The 18,439-nt window shown below is 38.5% G+C and overlaps 1 protein-coding gene across 1 annotated transcript; it reads left to right on the top strand.

Annotated features, from left to right (window-relative positions):
• ORC1 (origin recognition complex subunit 1) lies at window positions 1-17,527 on the top strand. Its single transcript, XM_082003269.1, has 16 exons — window positions 1-107; window positions 506-633; window positions 2,011-2,180; window positions 2,605-2,980; window positions 3,643-3,937; window positions 4,953-5,057; window positions 5,417-5,618; window positions 6,599-6,705; window positions 7,469-7,570; window positions 8,067-8,238; window positions 10,438-10,545; window positions 11,302-11,451; window positions 12,672-12,791; window positions 14,285-14,451; window positions 15,651-15,738; window positions 17,116-17,527. The coding sequence occupies exons 1-16, from the start codon at window positions 19-21 to the stop codon at window positions 17,308-17,310; spliced, it is 2,574 nt and encodes an 857-aa protein (XP_081859395.1). The 5' UTR covers window positions 1-18; the 3' UTR covers window positions 17,311-17,527.
• The last annotated feature ends 912 nt before the right edge of the window (window positions 17,528-18,439 follow it).

The raw sequence follows: 18,439 nt of genomic DNA, 5'->3' as shown, positions 1-18,439 counted from the left end.
AGCTTTTCCTTGGGAATCATGAACACCCGGCAGCAAAGCAAAATTATCTACTCCTGGTATGGAAAACCTATGAGCTCAGACAGAAAGCTGAGGACTTTCCAGTACAAGTAAATAACACTTATTTCTGGCTTGCTCAGGGAAACTTAATCGGTGAAGGTTTCTCTACCTTTCTGATATCGTTTAGGTTAATGTGGCACTCAGTGAGAATTTGAGTAAGGTTTTGAGCATTGCGCCATGATGCTGTATGTGTGTAACAATAATGTGGTCACAAAACTCTTAAATTATAAATTGTAGACTGTATAAACAAAAAACTAATTAAATCTGTGAATAGTGTTAACTGTCTATTTGAAATGCATATGAAAGCTTTTAATCTGGAAACTCAATTGTAGGCTTTGCAAGAAGGAGCATAACTAGCTGTAAGATGGACAGGCCATCAGCTTTAATGATATGTGAATTATAAGAAACATGAAGTCCTGCTAATCTGCATATGTGCATCACTTTCTAGGGGAATCCTTATTAAATCAGAAAGCAGCAGAACAGAAACCTGCATACAACTTGGTGAGTTTATTTTAGTAGAAGGAGAGAATGCAGATCAACCTTTCGTGGCACAAATCCTGGATTTATATGAAGATGGTAAGAGAAATAAAAATTTACCTCCTATCTGAGAAACCTTAAAATGTTTTAAAGATACTTATTTCATGGGGATGTATTTAGCCCATAACTGCATATCAGTGGCTTAATTTATTAAGGAAATTAGGCTTTGGTAATCACTGCATCTGTATTCACATACACCCCAAATATTTGGGACTGATGGCTAATTTAAACTAAATTTGATGGATAAATGGAGAGCTTAAAGACACTAAATTTTTACAATCTTTTTTCTTAGCTGTCTAATTAAAGAAATGGTCCTTGAGGAAGACAGTGTGAGCTCATGCTTTATTTAGAGATTGGCGAATCCAAATGGAGCAAGAGTACTGCAGCCCTGGAACTTGCATGTTATTTACCATCAGGGGATTTAGCAGTAAGGTACAAGGCTGAATAAATGGGGCTGATTACTTCTGTCCCTTGTAGAACTACCTGTTTATAGATAAAAGTAGATATTAAAAGGTAAATCATGGAAGGTGAGTGATACAAAGACTATATCAGAGTCTGAATTAGAAGCTACTTATTAGATATGTCTGATTTCTTTGAACAGCTTTTGTTGTTTGTTTTGTGCCATTGTAATAATGTTTTGAAGGTTTTTTAAATTCTTTATTTTTATTAAATATAAATACATATCACTCCAGCTTATTTACTAATGTGCATTTATGGTAACATAACTGAATATTCTTTTCATGCCGGAATGAAACACGTGATGCTTCCTTGAAAACAAGATTTTTCTTTTGTTATGTATCTTTGACAAATTTGTTCAAGATATGTGGCTTTGTTTTCATTCAAAGATGAACACCTTAAAATGTAGAGTAACTTAATATTCAATTGTAATATGTTCCAAATGTTTTTTTAACTGTCTCCACACTGAATCTGTTTATAGTGTTTTTTCAGACTTTCTTCTAGACATTTTAATAGCAGGATTCTCTGGTTTGTTACACAGTTAATAAGTGTGTTTCTTGTTTACATCGAAAATAACATTGAAATTACAAATACGGTTCTGAAATTTCTCACTTATCCTTTTATGTCATTGCTTTGTTAGTGGGGTCTGATTAGATCACATTTATGCAAATAAGGAACTTCATTTCTAATGGTGAACTGGTGGGTCAGCTGGTCTTGCAGGCATTTTTTGACTGAGACCCTATGTAGGTGTTATCTTAGTCCTTAAAAACCTCAACTCAAACATTTTAATTTGTCTTAGAAAATGGGAATTGTCATCTCTTATCAGATGCTTTCTCACCTCTGTCCGGCGAGGATTTCTATCTTTGATGGCATTTCAGCTAAAGTCATTGAGCTCTGGTAATAACCATTTGCGATACAATAAAATTCTTAATGTTCACTGACTTTCTTTCATTGTTGCAGGTGCTCAGCAGAAACATGCAGTTGTGCAGTGGTTCACTCGTATTGCTGAGATACCTCAGAATAAACGGAAACTGCTTAGAAGGGAGGTTTCTCCCCAGGAGGTGTTTTTTGATCAAGTTCCTGGCTATGACACTGATATAGCTGTAGAGACCATTATTAAAAGCATCATGGTATGTACTGCAGCCCCTCTGCACACAGAGGGAAGGAAGAAACAAACAGTTTGAAAAGCAGAATAGAACACTGCAGCTACTTTATTCCCTCGCAAACCAAATGTGCAATGTGTATGTGTTAATATGGTTAACATAAGATTATCAACAGTTTTCAACTATCCTGTCCTATCTTTCCTCCATCCCAAAATGACTTTGGTTGTTGGCAGCCAGTTTATTTAGAGGTTTATGCGGAAGGAATTAATGTGATGGGAGTCCTGTAGTGCAATAAACTTATGCTAGTGTAAATGTAGGTTGAAGATGTTGCCTTCTCTAATGAAGGACTGCATGCGTTCCAATAATAAGATCTGTGACTAGAAAATATTTGAATGTTGAATTAACAGTAACTGTTAAGGTATGTGTATTTTGGTATCTTCTGTTTTTACAGGTAATACCACTACATCAGGGGGAGGAACTACCTATTCCATTAAACAAGGAACACACTTTCTATGTAAAACAGTCTTGGGATGGGAAATGCTTTAAGGCTTTGTCCCCTGACACATTCTCTAAGCTGAAAGAAGCTAGTAAGAAAGGAGGTGGCATCCCAAACTCTTCGAACTCATTTATTCCTTTGGACATCATTTCCCCCATGAAAAAAGAGAGAGAGAGAGTTGTTCAGAGTGCCACAAAAGCAAAAAATGTTGAGATGGAAATAGAATCAAAACATTCTGATTTGAAGTCTTCCCTCGCTAAGGAGAGACATTCCCAAAGAGTGGCTAATGGCATCAAAACTCCAACAGCAAGGAAGAAGTTACAGTTAAGCAGTACGTATATGGCAATATTCTGTCTATTCAGTAGTTTTGAACGTAGTTATGTTTTGTGCCTCTTGATTTTTGGGTAGTTCAAACAATGGTAATATTCAACATCAGTATTTTTAGCTCATTCAGGCTTTGGTGTTAGCCCAAGCCTGTTGGGCTCATCTGTTGTTTGTCTTATATCTGTTATTTCAAGCAACTGTACTGCTTATATCCAATTGCTGTTGCAAATGTTTTATTTGCAACTAGTAAGTCTATGTTACAGTGCTTGTTGGCTGAAATGCTACCAGTCAGCCTAACTTGACCTCAGAACTTCTCACTTTTTAATCTTGTGATGGTGCACTAGAATGTTTACATTGGGGTGGCTGAATAAGCACATTTGATCCTATGTAACATGCCATATTTTCAAACTAGAGCCTGAGTAAAGCTGTAAGTGATGGAGGCAGGTTAGAAAACTGGGGGGCGGAATATCAGCTTGTATTCTATTTAGTCATCTTTTTAGAGGAAGTGTATAACTTCTGTACGTATTCAGTTCCTTGTTCCTGGAGTGTAATGACATCCCCTTTCATTTAAATGACAGCCACTAAGCCAGTCATACTACGTCTTCTGAAAGTTAACCAAACCAGCCATATTAAAGCCTGATGAAAGTTCATTTTGCTCTGGATTCCTAGGTCCCACAAGATCTCCTAAAGGCAAAATCCTGGGATGTGAAGTTTTGGAACTTTTGGATGATGACTGGGATGCTGTAGCACCATTAGAACCATCAGCTACTAAAAGAAAAGTGAAATTCACTGGTGTGTTAGGCTCACCATCAAAAATACCTTGTGCCAATGATAAGTCAAAGTCAATGTTTGATACCACAGAGCACTGGCAGAGGTTTAGTGATTCAATACGATTATCCCCCTATAGTAAGGTTCAAGACTCCAGCGAAAAAGCCAAGAATCTTAATATGAAACATAACATATCGTAAGTGGTAATTTCTTATAATTATTTTTGTATAGTATTTCTATTTGTATGTAGTTCTCTTAAAGCACATTTATGAAAGACTTCTGGAGAGAAAAGCAGGTGAAGCCTCTGTGTGTACCATGTTTTGCCTGTTGAGATCACTGAGAGAGGAGGGAATAGCCTAAATAGTTACAAGTACATTGTGGTAAAGCTCTAGAGAGCATGTTACTTGGAGGTGAATGAATGATTGGGGACATCATAAGAGGAGTTGACTTTAAAGATGGACACAAGCAGTCGGTGGTTACAAGAACAGAGAAGAGGTCAGAAATGGGAATGGTGGGATGATATGAAAGGGAATTGAAGCCGTATTGATTGTTATGGTTTGTATTCATCAGCATGGATAAAAATCTGTTTCCCTGCAGTCACTGTACGTATATCATACAGGCTCAAATATGCTCCACTTGTGACAGCTATTGAGATACACTGAACTGTTAAAAGGGATGTGATTGGCCTCATGAGAGTTCTCATAACTGTATGTATACTTTCATGCCAATTTTTATGTAGAAAAGAAATCAAAACTCAAAAGGCGTAATTGTTTAAGTGTCTCTTCACACAGCTTTTAAAAATGGCATTAAGCTGGAGCAGGAGGAAAATGGATCAACTCTGATTTGTGTAGACTCAGGGTCTCTCTTTAGATTTAGCAGCTTTCCTCAGCTGTTTCATAAAGCTTTATAGAAACACTTATGCCTTAATATAAAAATCTTTACAGCACACACCATGAATGAACTGTAGTAAATATTAGTAAATATTCTGTGCTTTTTTTTGGGGCAAAGATATACTGAAGAGAGAGTGCAAGAGAGGGGAAATTGTACTGCCAGTATCCATGCCATAGCTAATCTGTAAATAATCGTAAGCAAGAATTCATGCTGGATTGACAGCCATAGCAACTGAGACTGAAGTTTGAAAGGCCTCTCTCCATCTTTACAAGTATGATGCAAAGAGGAGATACACATAGCTTTGTGTTCTTTCTTTACAGTTTAATTGGATATGAGAAACTGGGCAGTCAAAGCCCTGTGTTGACCCCTCGTTCTCGTAGAATATGTGCACAGAAAACAAGCGCTCGCATTGCAGAGCAAATCAGGTAAACTTTTGTGTCCATGATATCTTATTCAGGTTGCTATTGATAGCTTAAGCCTTGAGAGTTTGTCTAGTTTAATATTGAAATGCAAATGGTACTAGAAGCGCAGCTTAATTGCAGTGTGAGTGAAAGCTGTCTTATGTTCAGAAACATAAAACTATGTCACGGTGTTCATCAGAAAACTGACTTCCTTTAAACCAGTCTGTTTAACAGCCATGGAAAACTAACAGCTCAAGCGGAAAATATGTTGGCTTGCTGATTATTATTAACTACAGAAAAAGCTGAAAATTTACAAATGATAGTTTGTAGTGTGTAGAGTTGTATGTATTTTTTAAAACTTGTGTCACTTCTATTTCTCATAGCATATTAAATGCACTAGAGTTGAACCAGGAAGAGTTTTGTCTGTTTAGCTCAGACAGCTCTTACTCTTCAAGTAGCGAGGAAGAGGAGAATGATGTGCTCTGTACACCAGAAAAGAAAACTAAATCGAACAGAATATTCAGCACCCCAAAATCTTCAAGGAAGTCTTCAGTTCACACTCCTGCTAAGACCCTGAAGAAAACTGTAAGGCTTTTATTATTTCTGAGCCAATTGTTTGAATGCTTGATGACTATGTACCAAAGTTAAGTCTCTGAATCCATTAGCTTCTGATGAAAAATTACCTTGATTCGTATGATCTTTGATATGAGTACGTTATGCAAATGTATAAAACAGTTGCATATTGTGAATGTTGAGACAATGTTGATCAGAAAACTACCCTAAGCAGGGAAAATGTTGGATTGGGCTGGAGCTGAACAAACTGATGAATCCATTTATGGCCACCATTTTCACTTTTATTGTAAGCTGCGCACTGAGACATTCTAGTTCTATTTCTGTGTAGTCTTTATCAAGTGCAACATGGCTACCAACACAAAAGGGATGCTCTACAGTGTTCACAGCCACACCAGAGAGTGTGGCCAGCAGTTTCTCACAGTGTCATGGCCACTGATGGAGATGGGATACCAGGCTATGTGAATCCTAGGCCTGACTCATTAAGACTGTATTCAGCACCATAGCCAGTTACAAACTGTCACTGGCTAATTTTTACTCTGTGTTTATGAAACGTCTAACACAGAAAACCTAATGTAGCTATAACTTGTAAGCACAGCAAAGAAGAATAATTAAGATATTGTATGGATTTTTTGTTTGGACAACAAAATTCAGATAGATCAATTTGTAGTTGCTTGCTGTTTCTTAAGAACCAAACCACTTTGTAACACAACACCTTAGAGTATTAAGAATTTAAAAATTCTTCACATGGTTAAAAGGTGTAATTATCTTTGTCACCGCTCCCTTTCCCTTTTCTTTTTTCCCTTAGGAAGAAAAGACCATGAGGCTTGTTTGGTGTTTCCCTTTGTAAAGACTGTTTCTCTTTTCATCTTGTACTCTGCCATCCCTGGGTAGCCTTTGTGCTTAAGTAATGTTTGGGAAACTTGTGTGAATGATCAGTCTCCAATAGAAATTGCTGTATGTAGAAAATCTGAGGTTGTAACTTTTCTTTGCAGCCTTTACCAGGAACACCCAAGACACCTCGGAATGCAACTCCTGAAATTCCCAGGCGCAACCATGAAGCACAGAAACCAGCCAGTATACTAGAAGAAGCCAGATTAAGGTAATGTGTGCTTAGGGGATGAAATCATCTTTATTATGCATCAGGTATGCAGAGCAGTAAACTATGCTGAAATAGGGAAATGTCATCTTTACCATATTGAGTAAATTTGATAAAAGTGCATGGTGTTTTGATACCAGAAGAGCATTTATGAATTTACAGTACACTACTAGATTTACAAATAGTAGTAGTATTTACAATACTATTTTTACAGTTCCAAATTATTGTAACTGGTCCGTGCTAAGTTTTTCAGAACTAGGTATCTGTCTTTATTCTGTGCAACATTAGAAAAACAAAGATCCTCTCTTATTAGCTTTAGATGATAAAGGTACACTATCTGTCTCCTCTTGGTGCGTGAAAAAACTTTACGGGTATTGCTGATCTTCACAGTGGAATAAAAAAATGTGTTCAGGATTGACTGTATCTTTCAAACTGCGTTTTAGTTTTTTCAGTTTCCTATAGGCAGTCTCCCCTCTTTTATCCTACCTCTACACTGACTTATTGTGAATTGCAACAGCTAGATCTTTATTGCTGCATATTCATGCTGTTAGTTTATGAAGGTTCAGCCATCTAAAACTTAAAAGCACACTAGGATATTTCTCTTGGGATACTTGATATTGGTGTTCAGAGTTTAAGTATTTAAGAGAGATTTGAAAAACTACACACCACTGTGAAAGGTGGAGTGTGGCTATTTGTTTTCCTCAGTAGGCTGTGAAAATGCAACTCTTAGACCTGTTTCAACATTCTTTTTCTTTTTAATCAAAAGGCTGCATGTTTCTGCTATCCCAGAATCTCTGCCTTGTCGTGAGGAAGAATTCCAGGATATCTATAACTTTGTGGAAAGCAAACTTACTGATGGTACAGGAGGGTGAGTTTGAGACTGTAACTGAGATCACATCTACCTAAGGCATAACAGCAATTAGACAATCAATGCTACTTTTATTTAAAAAGTTATCATGATTTGGCTGAATTAAAGGTCATAGCTGAATTGTCCTGGTATCTTTCTTCCTTAAGAAGAGTTGTGCATAGAAATAATGCAGGCTCCTTTATTGTACAGATTCAAATTAATGACTGAAATAACTAGTCAATTTTGGATGTCTGGGAAACCATTTTTTTTAAGAGGTAAATTACATTCATAAAGTATTTTATGTGGTTAATTGCTTCAGTAATAATAAAAACCCCCATGATCTTGCACTGTTACATGTCCCAGTTTGCAAATAAAATAACTGAAATATAAGGAATTCCCTCAAGTGACAAAGGAGTAGTAGTCAAGGCTGGTCTCAGAGCGCAGGAATTCCAGCTCATTGATCCTAAAAGTGTTACCATTTTGCTCACGCTGCTGAAAAGGTTTTCTCCGTTTGTAGGTGCATGTACATTTCTGGAGTGCCTGGAACAGGTAAAACTGCAACTGTTCATGAAGTAATCCGCTGTCTTCAGCAAGCTGCAGAAAATGATGACCTACCATCATTCCAGTTTGTAGAAATTAATGGCATGAAGCTGACTGACCCTCACCAAGCTTATGTGCAGATACTAGAGGTAAATAAAGCCTCTTCAGTGGCCCTCTGGTTTGAAAGAAGAAGAAATCTTATGCTTTGCCATCAGATCCTCGATGTATTTATTACAGGATTCAAGGCACTTGGAATACTTCCAAGTAGTCCTGAGAGACAGTATCATAGAGCAGGTTAAAAAAAATTAACTTAAGGCCATAGACAACTTCTTTGCTTTCAGCTGTATATGGGCAGTGGCTGGGAAATAGCCTGATTTATTACATCCACTCAAGTTTAAAAAAAAATCTAAACCAGGTTCTGTTTATATTTTTCCTTTCTATAACTTTTTCTGCACATTTATGTTTAAAAGGTTATAGAGATGAGAACTCTGGAAGTCAGTGTAGCAGTGGAATGATTTCTAAGGGGGTCTTAAATTGGTCTGTCATCATAGCAGTCCAGCTACAGAGGGACTATCTCTGTCAACAATACTGTGTTTGAGATCTCCACGACAAACCAGCCTGCAGTGTCTCATCTGGGACTACTAGCTGTACTTGCTTTTATATGGGTGTGAATTAACCTTCTGAGGACTGGATTAAGGTCACTCAATAGGCATTAGACAGTAACTGCTGAAGACCTTTGTCAGGCTAACTTGAAGTCAGTGACTTGAAATTATGGTTGCCTGAAGCATCTAGTCCCTTTTCTTATAAACTTTTTCCTCATTTTTTTTGTTTGCCGTCTTCTGTCTGAGCAGGAAGTGGCATACATTGTTCTAATATCCCTATCCTTGTAGTTGGAGGTTAAACTGAAATATTTGCATCCTTTCCTCAAACCAGCATTAGACAGTGTCTTGCTGAGGGATCTGTTGTAGCCAGGCCACTGTTTCTTTAGCATAGTGAAATACTTCATGACAATTACCTTATATCATGGTAACGTTATTTTAACACTCTTTGTTCCTATCCTGTTCAGCATACATCTTTAAAATTAATAGGGAATAGGCCTTTGGAAGTAAAACTTTTGCCCCCTGTCCTGGGCCCTGAACTCTTTAAGCTAACCCAGTTAAATATCCTTCAGGGGAGCATGTAGTGAAATGAACCACTTGTGGTTCCTTCTGCCTCGGCTGTTACTTAAGTAGCCTAGCTAGGCTGCCACTACTTTTTTGATTGCTGCAGGTCAATCTCAGCTCCAGTTTGCTGCAATTTCTTTGCATGACTGAAGCAAATTCTGGAGTGTTCAGCTTCCTCACTGTTGTAGGAAAGTTTATGAAGAAGAAGGGAACAGGGGCAGAAAGGCCTGGACAGATGAAAGAGATTAGCTTAGATACCTGGGTACAGTAAGTGTGCCAATTCTACCACAACAAACTGAACTCTGTGGTATATTGGATGCTCAGTTCCAGAGCTGTAGAATCAGGATCCTCTGGGATCTAACTGCTTTGTATGACTGATTCAGACTGTCCTGACTGAATTGGAAACATGAAACAAGTGTAGATTATACATTATTGTCATGCCCTGGCTTGTTTGATAATTATGAAATCTCAGGTTAGGAGATTCTGGAGAACAAATACAATTTCCAAATGCAATCTACATTTTACTTTATGTCTTGACTCTGAACTATGTTGAACAATTGATTTAGCAGATAGATAATGTAATTTTGAAATGTCATGCTTTAATTTCTGTATATCTCTGGACCTGCAAGGGAACAGGTAATGTACAGTCAGCTCATCTGTTTTACCACATAGATTATTCCAGAAGCAGTTCTTGCTGGAGGTTTTTTTTTTAACTTAGAGTTGAGTAAATTTATTTAGTTCTAGATCTGGCTGATGAGTCATTAATATTTTAAAGGGAGTCCAAGATTACTGAAGTCAAGCTATTCTTCTCAACTGCCTTAGGTTTTCAGTAGGTGTTTTGCGTTCAGAGACACCCTTGAGGTATGCTAGGTTTAGGGTCCTCCTGAGACTGGGTTCAGGATTTCTTAATGAATCTATATTTAAGATAAATCACACGCAATTCTAATGGCCTTTCTTTTTAGCTATGTATTCTTTTGTTTCTGTTCTTCTTTATGGACATTTCTGGTAGACCTGAGTCTCTTATGAGCTGCTGCATTTTGGTTTTTTATTCCGACCCCATGGAGAAAAAAATCCAAATGCTTGTTGCTGATTGTTAGAGGAAAGTTAAAACCAAATAGGAGTTAAACTTCTTATTTCCAGGGTTTTGGTGTGATTAACCTGCAACATTGTTTAATCCTTGTCCAGTTACTGACAGGTCAGAAGGTGACAGCAACCCATGCTGCAGTACTGTTGGCAAAACTGTTCAATACACCTGGACCCAAGAGGAAGACCACAGTGCTGATAGTGGATGAGGTGAGACAAAAAATCTTTCATTCTCTTTCCTTGAAGTATTGTAAGAAATAGATTTTTGGAGGATGGAAAAAGATATGCTTAGAGAATATGTGATCTAAAAGGAATAGACTTAGCAGAGAAGACATTCAAAGAATTTCTCTTAGCCTTATTAGGAAACTGAATTTACATGGGCAAGTATCCTACTGCCATATTGTTCTCTGCCTTGGATTTCACGTTAGTTTTATGTTTTGTGTTGGTCCAAGTCATGGAATGAGTTGTTCTGTCCAGTCCTATATACCATAGAATTCAACTGTATTTTGTCTGGCAGCTGCTGCTTTTCCAGTGAGAAACCTCACAGTGAAGTAAGTCATATCCAGTTTTGAAACTCCTTGAATGTGCTATGTTCAGTAATAAACAAATGCACCTTTATTTTTTGCTGTAAGCCAATTCAGATTCTTACATGGACGGTCTTTTAATCTTGTTAGGTGTAGTATTAATGTCACAGTAGTGTTTAAAAACTCCAGCTGTTTAATCGCTCTACTAATACTGTTAAAGCATCTAGTAGGACTGTGCTTTTCTGAAAGAGATTAGAGCCCTAAGTCAGACAATGCAGTCATAACAGTAGACAGATAAAGGAAACACAACAGAGACGGCTTGTTCAGAATCATGTAAGAAGCCTTCTGTGGCAGAGTTAGCTCTCTCTAAACTCCCATCAGGTATCGTAAATACAAGACCATTCTTTTTCAGTCTCTTTTTCTTCTCCTTCTATCTCTGCAGCTTGATCTTCTGTGGACCCGGAAACAGAATGTGATGTACAATTTATTTGACTGGCCAACTCAGAAGCACTCCAAGTTAATCATCTTGGCCATTGCGAACACCATGGACTTGCCAGAGAGAATAATGATGAACAGAGTAGCTAGCAGACTGGTATGTCCTAGCAGTTTTGTTGCTATGCTATAAAATGATAACAGATTAAATACTCTATGCAATCAAAAGTAATCCAGGAGAAAGGTAGGATTGGTTATGTCAGAAGTTGAACAATGCTTTTATAATTTCCTCTCTAGAGGGCCAATAATGAACACACAAACCTTAGCAAAGTAAGTTTAGGAGCCAGCTTGCTAATCAGATGTTATGCTATGTAAGTACACTATGTCCTTGTAAGAATGAATTAAGAATGCAGATGTCTTTTTAAACATATTAAGATCTGGATAATCAAATGCTATGCTTCATGGTTAAGCTGCTTACTCTAGAGTTCAGAAGACTTTCCCCTTTCATTCCAGGCACCTAGTTACTTATTTCTGTTTGCCATGGTCGTCAGCTGGTAAATTCTCTTTGTTGGATACCTTTGGAGAGAAAGTTGGATGCACTCTACACCTGTGTTGAATACATTTTCTTAGGTCATCTCTTCATCACTGCTCTGAAAAGTGATTTGCAAAAACAGTGCTCTGTGCCTCCATCCTTCTGTGACTCAAAAATAGTTCCACAGTGTGTGAATTGCTTTCCCTCACCTGCTAAACCTGCAGATCAGCTGAGTCCATATAGTCACAAGAGAGAAGAATTTTACGTAAGATATGCAAAACTCAGGCCTCCTGTAGAATACGAAAGGCAGCGCACCATCTATAACATAGATTGTCCTTCTCTTCTGAAAGCAGTTTTTATTAGGTTGAGCCAGAGGAGGATTTTTTAATTCTTGGTTGATTGCTAATGTGAAGTCAATAGTATGACTACATACATGTATACAGATTTTCTAAAGGAGAGATATTAATATTTTTTCATAGCTTCTATTTACTGTATTAAAAAATAAAGTGCAAACAGTTGTAATCAAAAGATTGTCATATTAGGTGACTGATTTGTTTACAAGGTTTGTAAGGGAACTTTGAATTCTAATAGCAGCAGCGCTTGCTCCTCAGGCCTTTTGGTGGGGAGGTACAACCCGTGGTCCTCACTTACTCTGTTTTGTTGATTTGCATATTTATTTTGCAACTATGGTGTGGAAGAATTGATTAAAGTATATCATTTGGAGGGGAAGGATGTGAAGGAGAGATTGCTCCTACCAGAGAAACTAAAACTATAAAGGCTATGCTTGAGCAGTTGAGAGTTTTCAAGCACTAGAAACACTTCTCACTGTATTATGTTATTTACTCTAGGGCCTCACCAGAATGTCCTTTCAGCCCTACACCTACAAACAGTTACAGCAAATTATTTCATCCAGACTGAAAGGCTTAAAGGCATTTGAAGAGGATGCAATTCAGCTAGTTTCCAGAAAGGTAAGCATGGTACAAGTGTATGTCCTCCGTGTTGTGCTAGGTAAAGAGTGGAGGGGGCAGCAGGGGAGAATTTTATAATAGTAGTCAGACGTAGTTCTGTGCTTATGTGTTCTGTAGTGCAGACAAAGTGGGGCGCAAGTACCAGATCATACACTAGGCTCTCTGTAAGGTACACAGGGTATTTTCACAGGAAACATTGCTAAAGCAGTGTCCTCGCTTTTCCGCCTACTTTGAGAAGGCAGCAGTATATTCCAAGGACTGGAGGCATGACAAGAGTCATGATAATGCATAATGATGTCAGCTTTCTCTGGTTTTTGGCATAATGTGAGTCATTGGATGTGCTCTTATCATTGGATGATCTTGGAAAAAAAACTAGTATGCCAGTGGCAGTGGAAATATCCATATTCATTTTCTTTCTTAAGATGTTTAAAGCCTTGGCATAATGGATAGTACTGTTCTGTTGCCCATCTTAATACTCAGCTGTACAACAAAGTTGTGCATTAGGGATCAGCAGCTTCTCAAACTAAGATGTATGCATTGTTTAATGTCTTATGTTAGCAATTATATGTCCAAGTAGTCATCTATTAAAACTATGGTAGAACATCTGTCAATGAGTATATGCTTAAACTTTTTCTGCTAAGCATCATTGTAGGATTAAAAAAAGAGTACTCATAAATATGTCAGAAGTAAATATAAGCATTTGTTTTGTTATGAAGGAAGCACCTTTTTGGAAGAATAGTATTGATGATTTTGCAGACTGAATCTGCAGTGTTTTTCTAGTGTGACTTTTCTTCAGAAAACTTAGAAAAATAACTCACAGTTAGATTTTTCTAAAGGATTTCTCATTCTTGGCTCCAGCTGGGTTCTAGGGCTTTCATATGTTAGCATCTACTGGGAAAACTAGGCCAGTACGATTATCTAGTGAATACTCATAGCTTTATTAAAATTGTAAACCAAAAATGGTGTTTTAAGACTTAGTTTCAGAAATTTCAGGCACTTGTAAATGTAAATTCACTATCCCAGATGTTTCTTTGAGGCCTACTAAAAATATTAGTGTACTCTTAAAATCAATATTGTATTGAGTATGGGAAAAATGGGGAGTTTTTGCCCCTCCCTTCCCCTCATTTTTTTTCCTCTGCATGAACATGGATTGTGGTAGGGTCTTTGATAACATTTCTGAAAACTTTTGGTGTTGAACTGAACTGCTCACACTGAATTTCCTGGGGTTTTTTTTAATCCTCTGACTTCTGTTGTTACAGAAAAAAGTTCAGTCTTGAACTTGTGATGATGAGATTGGAGTGGGAGTGTGAGAGGGTTGCTTCTGTTGGTTTTGGTCACTAAGACTGTTGTTTAAAATCTGTGACTCTAGTAACATAGTTCACACTAGCATTGTTCTTTGGTTTGTCGTTGGGTTTTTTGTCTATTGATTCTTGTCAAACTTGTTTCTCAACTTGTGGGAAATACTGACACAATCCTGTCATATTTACTTTCAGGTAGCAGCATTGTCTGGTGATGCAAGACGTTGCCTTGATATCTGCAGAAGGGCCACTGAGATCTGTGAGTTTGCTAGCCAGAAGAGAACCCCTGAAATAGTCAGGATGGTGCACATAACAGAAGCCATAGATGAAATGTTTTCATCGCCATATATAAATGCAATCAGGTAACACTTTAGAGGCGTTTCTTTGCTTTTGTGTCTTTCACTGGGCTACTTCTTCAAAAACATTCAGTCTGTCCTCACCACCCTTTGGGAGCATATGCGATGCATCATGCTTTGTTGAAGCACAGAATCATAGAATCATTAAGGTTGGAAAGGACCTCCTAAGATTATCGAATGATACAAAACAAACCCTGCAGCACAGATAAGAGAGAAAGTACAAAATAGGAATTGAAGACGGGAAACCAAGGCATAGAAATCACTTGTATAAGCTTATACAAGGTGTTTCCATGTTAGTGTGTTATCTTGGATCAGGAGGGGGCTTTTGAAATTTCCTGATTGCCTCTGCTTACTGTACATTGATTTCTCTGAACACCAGTTTCCAAGGATTCAGTATTCAAATTGCTTCCAGTTGTAACTAAATCTGAAAGATACACTCAGGAGCCCACAACCACAAATACTACTGGTCATTCAGTGTACTGGACCAGACTTTGAGCTAGACTGAAGGAAAAACCACTCAGACGTGCATACTGTAGGCATCAGACCCTCAAGAGTCAACTATTCCCCACTTGTATTGTGCCACTGTCTTTGCTCACTTAGATGCAGCTGCAGATGTCTGAGCAGAATGCAAGACTTTACCATTTGAACTGGTTTCTTCTTTAAGATAAATAGATTCTGTTAGGACTTCCAAAAGGCTTCCTGAGGGAATACATGTGAGGAATTCTGTTGCCCTTTCAGTGGCCTGCACAAGCTGTAACTGATAAAACGTTTTACCAGTTTCTGGTCAAAAGAAAGAGAATCTGTTTCAGGAAGGCAGGGGGGACAACTAAGGGGTGCAAATACGATATTTTGCTGGATATGTAAATACTGCTTTTACTGTGCTACTTGTCCCTGAAAACCTCAGTGTTAATTTGTTAATTCATAAATATAAGTTGACCATAACCCCCTGCAGAACATGTATGGAATGAAATGTTGTGTTCACATACATTGAAAGAGATGTGAGGTGAAATGCCATGTATTGTGGTGACAGAGTTGCAGGCTGTAATATAACAGCTAATTGACATAAACTGCCACTCAGGTAGAAAAATACCCTGCATTTAAATATGTGGTTACCAAACAATTTCCCTACCAGACTTATTCCTGATGTTTCATAAATTCTAAAGTTGGTAGATTGATTTTTGTCTGTTTTGTTTTTTGATATTCAGGAATGCCTCATTGCATGAACAAATCTTTTTGAAAGCAATTTTAGCAGAGTTTCACAGGGCAGGAGTTGAGGAGGCAACAGTTCAACAGGTATGTTTTTTGTGCTTTTGTTTAAGGGGGTGGGGCAGAGGGGGGGCACTGTCAAAATTATCAGGCAAAAGTGTAAATATTTAAATATTTGGGTCTTTTTTTTCTTAAAATATGATGGAAGATGATAGGATGGCAATGTAAATTGGGGTATGGCTCTCCAGGCCAGGTGTAAAGCCTAATTGAATGCTACCACCTGTTTTTCAGTGGGACTAAATACTTATAATTGGAAACACCTGCTATGTCTTAACGTTACCAGTGATCTGGATCACAAAAGTGATTTTTTTTTTGGCCTGCATCTGAAAATATTGCATGCCTCCACCTAACATGCTTTCTAACAGGAAAAATGAAAGAGAACCCGAAAATATCAGACAACATAGTTGAAGGAGGAAAACTGAAAGTTGATTCTAACTTCTGTATCACTGTCTTTCTCAACAGAGGCAGGTATATCACTAGTAGCTCCCATTTTTTAGTAGACCTATAAAATACTTGGCACCAGCAGAGCTGTGAAGACTCTGCACAGAGTCTGTTTCATGATTCACAGTATGGAAGCTAAATGTTAATACTTATAAAAAAGTTCAGAACTGTATATTTATATATAAAATAGCCTGCCATTTTTATCTGGTTCTACAGATTTGTAAGTAAGCATTTTAATTGCATTTTCCATTACTGGCTCCTGAATATCTGCATCAGTTGATTGCATAGCTACACTGTGCAATCGGTTCTTGAACTTCAAAGAATATTGTGTTAGACTGATTTGTTATACTTTTCCCTTAGTTTTCCTCTAACACCACAAGGGTGTTTTTCTGCTTTCTCTAAATAGAAAAGCAGAGTACCCCAACTGATTGTTGTTACAGATTTACTAGTTGGCATGATTTGTGACAAGTGCATTCTCCTGTGCTTAAAGGTATATAGTGCCTTTCTAAGCTGTGACCTTTCATATTTGTAGTCAGTGTGACTTGTGTTTACTAGTCACAGGGCCTGAATATCACTTCTGAGTGAATTGATAATGTAGTTAATTGTATGTCAGCTCTTCATCTTGCTGGATAAGCTGTAGTTCATGTAGTCCAGGGGAGAAGAGGTGTAATGACAGACAAAATTATATGGTTAAATTGCAGATGAGGTAGGTTGCTAATTGTTTTGCTTTTTGGCTATATAAAAAATGAAACTATAGCTCAGAATTGTTACTTTCTTGACAAAGTCCTAACAATTTGTGCTAAAACAGAAGCATGTGTGCATTACATCCAAATGGACTGGAGCTAGTTTTTCCTCCCCTCCTATAGGTGTGGAGGGAAGGAAGCTTCTCTTTTATCCTGGCCTATGTGATTGCAGCAGGAGATAAACATGACCTGTGCATGTCCTTTTCTCTCTTTTTAATAGGTCTATCATCAACACGTAGCATTGTGTAGAATTGAAGGCATGCAGAGTCCTACAGTATCAGAAATTATGGCAATTTCTTCAAGACTTGGTGCCTGCAGGCTCTTGCTGGTGGAGTCCAGTAATAAGTATCTTCACATGCGGGTGCGACTAAATATCAGCCAAGATGATGTCATGTATGCACTCAAGGATGAATAAGGCAATAGAGATTTTATTTTTTTAATATGTATAAGTATTTTAAATATTGTCTAATTTTATTTTTTTAAATGATAAAATGTAAATAGTGAAATGTATTTTCTCTGAATACCTTGTTTAAATGTTTAATGTATTAAAGCACTTCTTGTAGAATAAAGAATTTGATTCAAGCATTTTAAAAATATTGTTAAAACAAATAGTTTCATTTAAAATATTTATGTGCTGTTAACGGGTCCTCTTTCAGCTGAGGTGTATGAACTTGAAATCGATTACTTGGCATTAGTAGTGATGTAACAGGTTGTTCTTGTGAAGACTAGCAGTATTTTTGTGGCATTGCAGTATATGTAGCTTTTCTTCATTGACTTTTGTTGAGTGTGAAAGTTGTTATTAAAATGTCCTTGAACTTACACTACTGATGGCAATCAAGTTGGCAATGAAGGCTGAATGTTTGGATTGAGGAGACCATTTGCTGCTACCAGGAAAGTAAAAATACTGGGAGAAATTTGTCATTCAAGTGATCGACTTATTTTTGTTGTTGATTTGAAGCACTATCAAGGATTGCTTCAAAGCACTAGCCTCAGATGCTGCAGGTCTGTTGAAATGTGCTTTCGTAATCGAGTTGTTCACCAAAATACCTTAGTCGCTTGACGATGGATAGTTTGAAAATATAGTAAAACTGTTGCCGTGGAACAGGCTCCCACGCTTGCTCCCGCCAGGCGTCCTCGCTCTCCCGTGGGCCCCACCAGCCCCGCCCCTACTGCTGGGCCCTGCCCCCAGCGCTTCTCCGCGCAGGCGCGCTGCTGCCTTGGAGCCGCGGCCGAGGTGTCCCTGGGCCGGGCGGGCGCTGCTTCACCAGGCGCCTTTACGCGGGCGGCGGGAGGCCGAGGTGAGCTGGGGCCTGCCCGCCACGGGCCGGCCTGTCGCCGTGCCGCTCGCGGCCCCGCGGCGGGAGGCGGCAGTTATTTACACGGCGCTCAGCCTATCGCCTCCGCCGGCTCCTCCCTGCGCCGGGGCGGGCAGGGCTCCGCAGGGGTACAGGGCGGGCCGGGCCTGCCCCGCCCTCACGCGGCGCTGGCTCCGGGGGGGAGGGGGTCTCGCCGTCGTGCCCGTGGATGCGAGCGGCCGTTGCCTG

The sequence above is a fragment of the Phaethon aethereus genome (assembly GCF_964289735.1).
Source record: "Phaethon aethereus genome assembly, chromosome: 8".
Classification (NCBI taxonomy): Eukaryota; Metazoa; Chordata; class Aves; order Phaethontiformes; family Phaethontidae; genus Phaethon; species Phaethon aethereus.
This window is presented reverse-complemented; position numbering and strand designations above follow the sequence as displayed.

Bases quoted from the DNA above. Each gene is read 5' to 3' on its own strand.
- ORC1 (XM_082003269.1), top strand. From the start codon at position 19: ATGAACACCCGGCAGCAAAGCAAAATTATCTACTCCTGGTATGGAAAA. The intron at 2,181-2,604 runs GTATGTACTGCA...CTGTTTTTACAG, and splicing joins CCATTATTAAAAGCATCATG to GTAATACCACTACATCAGGG. The intron at 3,938-4,952 runs GTAAGTGGTAAT...CTTTCTTTACAG, and splicing joins AATATGAAACATAACATATC to TTTAATTGGATATGAGAAAC.